The sequence below is a fragment of the Brassica oleracea genome, chromosome C2, assembly GCF_000695525.1.
Source record: "Brassica oleracea var. oleracea cultivar TO1000 chromosome C2, BOL, whole genome shotgun sequence".
NCBI lineage: Eukaryota > Viridiplantae > Streptophyta > Magnoliopsida > Brassicales > Brassicaceae > Brassica > Brassica oleracea.
Window position 1 is genome coordinate 11,481,089 of NC_027749.1, and position 9,764 is coordinate 11,490,852.

A 9,764-nucleotide genomic window follows, 5' to 3' on the forward strand; every position below is an offset into this window, starting at 1 on the left:
TTTATAAGAATAGACTGATATGTTATTAACGGTACGTCTCAGTTTATGATAATGTTCTGTGTTTTTCCATACAAAAGAAAAAACAAATCATTATCTTTTGTTTACCTCCCGTCCCGACAAAAGAATATATTTTGTGCGCAGCTCCGACTCGTACGAAGGCTCGTAAAGGCATTAATTAGTCTAGTATATAGACCTATAAGACCATCTTTAACGCAAAACCTTAATGGGGTTTTAAGGTTAATAGGTGATTTAAATTAAATGAAAAAAAAATAAAACTCAAGTTATCGATCCTTAATTAGTGTGTTCGGTTACCGATTTTAGTGGGAGTTTTATAGACACGTGTAAGCAGGATAGGAAAAGTATTTTTTTTTATTCAATTTTCCTTTCTTTCTTTCTTCTCCTCTCACTTCGTGTTCTCCGTCATCAACAACTCGACAGACGAAACCGACGAGTGATTCAAACTCATCACCGATCCTCCACACCGATCCTCCACACCGATCCTCCACCACCGATACTCCGTCTGGCTTCGTTATCGTCTTCTCGTCTTCTCCGTGACATAGGGCAGATCAAAACCCACCACGAAGGACGACGGTTCTCTTGCTCCTCACGGCGTCTCCTCCGTCTTCTCCGTGACAGACGGAGTCTCGAAACCCACGACCGATCCAAACCCACCACGAAGGACAACGTTCCTCTCGCTCCGTCACAAGAAGGTTCCAATCCCACAAAAGACGACGTCTCTCTCTCTCTCTGTTCTGAAGGTGCCTCCTCGGACGATGCAAAGCCACCACGGGCGACGTCTGCTTCGGTCCTCACGGCGTCTCCTCCGACGTCGGCTTCGGTCCTCACGGCGTCTCCTCCGACGAGTGTCTCGGTCCTCACTGAGATCACTTCCCAAGTAATTAACTTGCTCACTTCATTCATCTTAATTAGTGTTTTAAAGATTATTTAGCTAGCGTAAGGATCAACACTTGGCTCTGTATTTTAGCTTAGGCTCTGTATTTAGCGTAGTGTGTTGAAGTTGGATCATGTCCTAAGTTCATTGTGTTGCTCGTTTTGACAGGGTTGAGTCGATGTGAACAGGTTTACACATCCAGTGCTTGCGAGAAGCAAAAACAACTTCAGATTGTCTTTGAGGTTAGTGTTCAAAACTTAAAATCATTTTCTTGCCATTTTCTTAATTGTTAGGGCCGGTTAGTAGTTAGTTTAATCAATGGTTGTGATGAATGCTGGTTAGTGAATGGTTGTTGTGATGAATGTTTCTGATAGTAGTTAGCTTAATGAATGCTATAATTTTTAATGCTTGTCATAGTTGTTAGCTTTATGAATGCTTGTTAGAGTTAGGTAATAAATAAGTTAGATATGTGTCTACTCAGCTTTACTCTTTTCAAAGAGTAAAGACAGTGAAAAGAACCGTAACAACATCTTCTTCTCTTTTCATCTATAACAACATCTTCTTCTCTTTTCCTCTATAAAACTGGGAAAATATCTTCTCTTCCTTTTCATCAACCAACATCCTTCTTTGTACTTCTTCTTTCTCACTTGTTTGACATAGTAATATGGATTCTAGTAATCCATATAGTCACACATCCAAGTTTGTGGACCTTTTGAACTGTCAACAAGATTCTAACCTTCCCGAACCCTTTCCTTATGAAAGCGCTTCACAACTCCCAGTGTTCAGTACTCAACCAACTGAACCTGCAAACACCAGTGCCGAACCAACTGAAACTGCAAACACAAGCTTCTGTGGAGACTCACGTTCAGTGCGCAAAGAAAGAAGAAAATGGCCTCCCTCTGATGATCTAGTGCTCATTAGCGCCTGGTTAAACACCAGCAAGGATGCTATAGTCAGCAATGAGCAAAAAGCAAGTACTTTCTGGGGCCGCATTGCCGCTTACTTTGCAGCTAGTCCGAAGGTGGTAGGAGGTGATCCCCCAGAACCTCTTCAGTGTAAGCAAAGGTGGCAGAAGCTGAATGATCTTGTTTGCAAGTTATGTGGATCATAGCGGCAGTAACAAGACAGAAAACTAGTGGTCAGAGCGAGAGTGATGTTGTGAAACTGGCACACGAAATATTTTTTAAGCAACTATCAATCTAGACGAGCAACCCACCAAAAGGCCAACTGGTGTTAAGGCTTCAAAAGCAGCTTCGGCAAAGAAACCAATCGCAGATAATGAGGCTTCGTTAAAGTTTCAGACCATGTGCTCTATGAAAGAGAAAGACTTGGCCCTGCAAGAGAGAGTTTCGAAAATGGCTCTGCTTAACAGCCTCATTTCAAAAACAGACCCACTTTCTGAAATAGAACAAGCAGTAAAGACTAAGCTTCTTAAAGAGATGCTGGATAACTAGGTGTATGTGTTTAAATCGAGTTCTTGTGTAATGTATGTGTCATCTTCTGTTCCTGTTATGATAAAATGTTTTCCAGTTTATGTTCATGTGTTTAAATCGAGTTATGTTCATGTTCTTGAGTGAAATGTGTTAAGTGAAACTTGAGTGAAATATTTTAATTATATGTGTTATGTGTATCTTATTGCCTTTCTTCCCGTGTGCAGAGAGAAAGAAGTTTGGAGACAACAGAGCCAAAATTCAAGTTGTATGTGAGTTGAAGTCAAGAGTCACGAGTTGAAGTCAAGACAAAATGCAAGCTGTATGTTTGTACGTCCGTGTCATGCCTTTTGTATGTTTCTGTCACGAGTTTTGTATGTTGAAGTGAGGAGTTTTGTATGTAAGTGTCACGAGTGCCTGGTTAACAAGTTGTATGTGTCACGAGTGTTGGTTGTGTCACTCTTCTCTCTTGCTCTATATAAAGCATTGTAATGCATTTCATTGTTTTCACTCTACTCTCATCATCTAAAGTTTTCATAAAGCATTGTCACTCTTCTCTCTTCCTCACGAGTGTAGGTTGTCTCATAATAAATTGTTTTCACTCTACTCTCTCTTGCAAAACACAAGTTACAAAGTTTTCTCTTCCACCACAAAGTGTTATTGTCTTCCCCTTGATAACAAAGCCATTCTCTTTCATTGATCACAACAAAAATAAAATTTTTTCTCTTCTCTTTCAAGTTACAAAGTCTTCTCTTTCATCACAAAATAAAATTCTATGGCTTCATCTTCTCATAACACTTTTGAGGGAGTAGATGATTTTGATCAATATTATAATCAATATTGCAATCAATATTTTGATCAAACGTTCGAGGATTTGTGCATAAATCATGATGATCAAGAAGATACAAGGAAGAAAAGGAAAAAACGAGTCTACATTGAAAGAAATCGTGAAGAAGGCAATGTGCGTTTATGGAATGATTATTTCAGCGAAACTCCAACATATACTCAAAATCTATTCCGTCGGCGATTTAGAATGAACAAACCATTGTTCATGCGTATTGTTGATCGACTCTCCAATGAAGTTGAATTCTTTCGACAAAAGAAAGATGCTCTCGGAAGGTCTAGTCTTTCTCCACTTCAAAAGTGTACAGCAGTCATTCGTGTCTTAGCATATGGTAGTACGGCTGATGTTGTTGACGAATACCTCCGTCTCGGTGAAACTACTACTCGGTCATGTGTGGAACATTTTGTGGAAGGAATAATTTCTTTATTCGGCGTTGAGTACCTAAGAAGACCAACACCCGCTGATCTTCAACGTCTACTTCAAGTTGGTGAGTTCCGTGGATTTCCCGGGATGATAGGAAGCATCGATTGTATGCATTGGGAGTGGAAGAATTGTTCCACCGCTTGGAAAGGGCAATACACACGGGGTTCAGGAACACCCACAATTGTTTTAGAGGCGGTTGCTTCGTATGATCTATGGATATGGCATGCGTTTTTTGGTCCTCCAGGTACCTTAAATAATATCAATGTTCTTGAACGCTCACCTGTTTTTGATGATATAATAAAAGGTCAAGCTCCAGAAGTCACTTTCTCTGTCAATGGAAGAGAGTATCATTTGGCTTACTATCTCACAGACGGTATTTATCCAAAATGGGCAACTTTTATCCAATCTATTTCAATGCCACAAGTGCCGAAAGCGGTTTTATTTGCTCAACATCAAGAAGCTGTCCGAAAAGATGTCGAGCGTGCTTTTGGAGTTTTGCAAGCTCGATTTGCCATTGTTAAAAACCCCGCGCTTTTCTGGGATAAAGCCAAAATTGGGAATATTATGAGAGCATGTATCATACTCCATAATATGATCGTTGAAGACGAATGAGATGGATATACTCTATCTAATGTTTCAGAGTTTCAACAAGGAGAAGAGTCTGGAAGTTCACATATCGATCTCGATTATTCTACGGATATGCCTACAAATATCGCCAATATGATGGGTGTTCGAACAAGAATTCATGATCGACAAATGCATCAACGACTCAAAGCTGATTTGGTTGAATATTTATGGAGTAAATTTGGACGTGACGAAGACAACAACTGAGTTCAGAATGTTTCTTTCAAATTATTCTCGTTTATTTTAGTAATCCTTGTTTTTTTAAAAAATTTAAAATGTATGTCTATTTTATTATGTTTTATTTAATAAATAAATTTTATCTTAAAAAAAAATTTATTAAGAACCCCTATTTAAGAAACTACCATTGGAGTCTACATTTTTGAAAGTTTCTTATCTAAAGTTATTAAGTACAAAAAGGTACAATCAATTAATTAAAAAAGCATTAAAAAACTCATTTGGGGTAATAGGGTTAAAGATGGTTTAACCGTCTCTTCTCAGCCACTCACGCAATTAGTAAGAGAGAAGAGGAGCACGTGTCCTTATTTAATTGGTCAACATGCATGCAGAAAAGCAGCCAATAGTAGCTTGATCTTCAAGAAAAAATAAAGGAATTTTTTAACTTCATATCTTCGAGTTTTTGTGTGTTTTGTTTATAATTTATATCATTTTCTTTTTAACTTAGTCATTGATAATTATTTTTTCCAATTCGGTTGTTAGTTCACAAAATATTAGTATTACTAAAATTTGATAAATTCGGTTTCTTTTATAGTCTAACTAAAATCATCTGTTCTCGATTATATTAAAGTCGAAATATATACTTTTAAACAAACAAATTTTTTGTTTGGGTTAATTAGTAGAGTCAGGTTAATTTTAACGTACGTGTTTCATTTTATAAAAGGAATATTGTAAATGATTTTAGAGTTGTATATATCATCAACATGTATTTGTGGTGAACTTTTTCAAAAAAGAAGAAGAAATAACCTCTCCACACAATACATAAAGTAACCTGATCGCATCACTACGCCTCTTTCACAATACAGCTCGAGTATAAATATCTATAAACACACACCATCTCTCCTCACTCCTCAATCTTTACTGAGAGAAGAAGACAAAAAAAAGAATCAAAAGATGATGAGAATCGCCTTTGTCACCTCCCGTCTCATCCGTCGCTCTGCTGCCGCCGCTCAACGTCACCGTCACTCAGCCGGAGATCACGGTAACCATCACGGTAAAAAGGGACCGTTTGAACCAGGGACAAGCCCATGCCGGAAGAACCGAAGAAGATACCTGTCGTGCTGTCCAAGAGAGACAAGAGGATCAGGGTGTTGCGGATGGACGCGGCTCGACTGGTTGAGGATGCGAAGCATAACACAAAAGTGTATGAAAAACTTGTTTGTTTGATGGCTGAATGTCGATGCGATGTACAGAGAGAGATACTCGATGGCCAAATCCGACTGGTTATAGAGAAAGGCGACGAGATTAAGAGGAAGCTAGCCAAGGTCCAGTGGGAGCTTTGGTCCCTTGGGGAGTGGACCGTAGGTGGTGGCGGTGAGGGGACCGGTGGTGGTGGTGGAGACCAGACCGGTGGTGCTGGTGGTGACGTGGGCGGTGGTGGTGACAGTGAGAGAGAGAGCGAGAGCGAGACGGCGGTACCAGTGGTGGAGGAGACGTGAGTCGAGATGGTGACGTGGGCGGTGGTCGTGACGGGACCCAATAGCACTGAAAGTAGTTCTCTTCTTATTAATTAGTTCTAATTTTATGTTTAGGTTCCCTCTTTTATGGTCCCATAAATTAAGTTCTGGTTTAGTTCATTATAAGCTGTTTGTAGTGTACTAATCGTACTTGCCCAAGGTTTTGTAGTTTGATGCCGATTACGATTTATATAAATGAAAGGCATAAAACCAACAATTTATATATGTCAATTTAAATGGAAAATTTGCATTCTAGTGGATAAATTGGTATTACATGAACTTAACTCACAAAGTTAAACAAATCAGGAAAATAATTATGTTGGCATTTGTAAGTATGTCGCAAATGCTTAAAAATATCATATGTTTGTGACACCAGCTTCAATGAATATACAACTATGAGTTTTTGCTTATTTATGGGACCACCTCATTTAAAAAAAATCCTTTTGTTACATTACATCTCTCTCTCAGGTGCTTATATGCATATGAACAAATGATAAATGCCTACGTTTGTTTCCATATAAAACAATAAATGATTCTTATTCCAATTATAAGAAAATATTCACATAAATATATATCCATTTATCCCACATGTTGATCTCTTGAGAGAGAGAGAGAGAGAGAGAGAGAGAGAGAGAGAGAGAGAGGTAGGGAAAAGAGGGGGGCAGATCGTAGCTAAAGAGACAAAAGTGTGAGAAGGTTCAATAGACTCTAGCACACACCATCACTTTAGTAAATATATCCAAAATGATCATGTTCTGAATTAACATATTTTGATTAAAACTTTTTTTTGAGTATTTGATATTTAAATCTGCTTTTATAAATTGAAAATATGACATTAGCCTAATATATATATATATATATATATATATATATATATATATATTTGTTTGAATGGGAGAAAGAGCGACTATAATGAAATATCTTCTAAAAACGTTTATGGATGCCAAAAGATAAAATAACAATTCGCATGGAATCACGATATCATTAATTAAGTTATGAGAAAACAAAAGTTTTAACATAATACCGAGAATAAGACCACTTGTCATATCTATATAATTCCACACAACCTCAGACTACTCAAATGCGATCACCAAATCCGTTGATGTATGATATTTTCCATGACTTGATTTTGTAGTCATTGTTGAAATGTGGGCTGTTTGGGTCAAGAGAGTAAAAGTTCAGACCCAATAAGGCCGATGCCTTCACTAGGGTGGTGCATCTCGTATCTTATTATGCACGAACCTCAAATATCTAATGATCGTATCTTCTTGTTGACTGAAAGAAAAAAAAAAAACAATTAAAGAATGGTGATGGACTGATGTCCAGGGAAAACCCTCCGTTAATACAAAAGGATGCCTTCTCGCCAAGTTGGTTTAACTGTGTAGTAAAGATCAAAACAAATCTTACTACAAAAAAATGAAAAATGAAAGAAAAGGTTTTTGAGACAAGTACATGTTTATATATTTGTTGTAGCCAGTGTAGCTAGATTTAGTCCTGGTTTGTGACTCTTACTGAAGTAAGATTGTTTTGTAAATACAGGTAAATAATACAACATGTGCTGATATATGTCCCATTTTAGACTTATTCTTGGGTTCACTCCCTAGGATGAACCTCTAGGTTCACCAACCAATAGGATTGTGTTATTTCATATTTGAAATCTTTTAAAAGAAGAAACAAAATATTTTCTCAAGCTATAAGTTATATTATATTTTAAAAATAAAAAGGTAAAAATAAATAAATAAAAAATTTATAATATTTTTATCGTCCTCAGCAAAATACTAAACCCTAAATCCTAATCCCTAATCCCTAAATCCTAATCCCTAATCCCTAAATCCTAAATCATAAACTCTTGGGTGAACCCTAAACCCTTGGATTAATTCTAAACTCCAAATCAAAAACACTAAACACTCAAGGGTTTAGGGTTTTAGGATTTAGTATTTTTGATTTAGAGTATGAATTATCCAAGGGTTTAGAGTTTCTCCAAGGGTTTATAGGGTTTATGATTTAGGGTTTAGGGATTAGGATTTAGGGTTTATTATTTTGCTGACGACGATAAAAATATTATTATTATTTTTTAATTCGTTTTTCTCTAACTACTATTTTTTTTAATTTTTTAACCTTTTTATTTTAAAAACATAATATATCTTAACAATATTTTGTTTCTTTTTTTAAAAGATATCGAATTTGAAATAATGAAATCCTATTGGTTGGTGAACCTAGAGGTTCACCCTAGGGGGTGAACACGAAATAACTCCCCATTTAATATGCATTGTTTACAAATGGTATAATGCAAACGTGTGAGAGATCAGTTACACTAATCGGATTATAAATCAAATATTTATTTCTTAGATTATATATGTTATTTTCACGTTGGCGGAGTAGACGCGAGACCACCGCATGTTTTGAATCATAGCCAAATGACAAGTAACGAAATCATATGAAAAGTGTTATATTTAAGTATGTATTTGTCACTAAACAGCTCATCCTAAATATGGTCTTATACCACCCAACACCCCCCACCCCCCCCCATTTAAGATCCAGCACTCGCAATTCCCAAATAATAGCAAATATGCGAGACTCTTCCGGAAGTAAGATTATGCAGGTCGGATTACTTTTTACCAAATATTTTATTTTACCAAAAAAACAATAATACAACAAGTGCTAATATATTTACCTTTTTTATATGTATGTACAAGTTTTATAATGCAAGGTGTGAGAGATCATTTATATAGGATAGCCAAACACAAGTAACGATATGTTATGAAAAGGTTTTGTTATTCTCACCTCTTCGGGTAATAATCTTCTCATCTTTACTGAATGTTGGTTAACTTATGACAGATTCTCAACACTTTCAGGTTCCAGGACATCTTAATATTCTCCAAGGCTTCTAAGAAGGCCAGAGGCAAGTGAGATAAAGAAAACCACTCTTGGTTTGCGCCAGTTTCAAAAGTAATTACTTTTTGTCATCACGTTTAACGAGTATAGGGGTAGGATGGATTCAGGGACATGGAAGGCATAGATTGGCATCAGCAGCTAGCTAATGTTATGTACCTGATTAATTTGTCGGATGACATTTGCTCACTCAATAGTGTGGATTGTAAACGCAGGTTACAAGGAACTATGGAGATAAAAATCCATATCATCCCTGAGGAGTAGGGATGTTAATATGGACTTAACCTAACCCTGCAAACCCATTTATAACCCTAAATTTTATTTTTTAAACAGGGTTTAAATAGGGTTGACCCTAATAGGACCAGTGTTTAAATTCTAACCCTTTTATTTTGATTCACATAACTATTATACAATATTTAATAATGTTTTTCATCAAAAAAAAACTTAAAGTCGAGTTTTCTCGCCAAAAACTGAAAAACGAAATTTTTCGTCGAAACCGCAAAATCGAGTTTTCAACTAAAACAACAAAATCGAGTTTTCCCTCCAAAAACGCAAAATCAAGTTTTTCGTCAAAACTTCGAAATCGAGTTTTCTCGCCAAAAAATCAAAATCGAGTTTTTCGCCAAAACCTCAAAATCGAATTTTCCCGTGAAAACGTAAAATTAAGTTTTTCTGGAAAACCCGTAAAACTCAATTTCACGGTTTTGGCGGGAAAACTCGATTTGCCGGTTTTGTAAGGAAAACTCGATATTGCGGTTTTAGTTTTGGCAGAAAAACTCGATTTTGCGGTTTCGACGGAAAAACTTGATTTTGCAGTTTCGGCGGAAAAACCCGATTTGCCGGTTTCGGCGGAAAACTCGTTTTTGTTGTTTCGGCGGGAAAACGCGATTTTGTAGTTTTGGCGGGAAAACTCGATTTGCCGGTTTCGGCGGAAAAACTCGATTTGCCGGTTTCGGCGGAAAAACTCG

At 36.9% G+C, this 9,764-nt stretch overlaps 1 protein-coding gene across 1 annotated transcript; it reads left to right on the plus strand.

The window, feature by feature from the left end:
• The first annotated feature begins 1,556 nt into the window (after positions 1 to 1,556).
• Positions 1,557 to 4,405, plus strand: LOC106323444. Its single transcript, XM_013761568.1, has 2 exons — positions 1,557 to 1,947; positions 3,165 to 4,405. Exons 1-2 carry the CDS (start codon positions 1,557 to 1,559, stop codon positions 4,199 to 4,201), a joined length of 1,428 nt encoding a protein of 475 aa, XP_013617022.1. The 3' UTR covers positions 4,202 to 4,405.
• Positions 4,406 to 9,764: the final 5,359 nt, after the last annotated feature.

Bases quoted from the DNA above. Each gene is read 5' to 3' on its own strand.
- LOC106323444 (XM_013761568.1), top strand. From the start codon at position 1,557: ATGGATTCTAGTAATCCATATAGTCACACATCCAAGTTTGTGGACCTT. The intron at 1,948-3,164 runs GTAAGCAAAGGT...ATAATCAATATT, and splicing joins TCCCCCAGAACCTCTTCAGT to GCAATCAATATTTTGATCAA.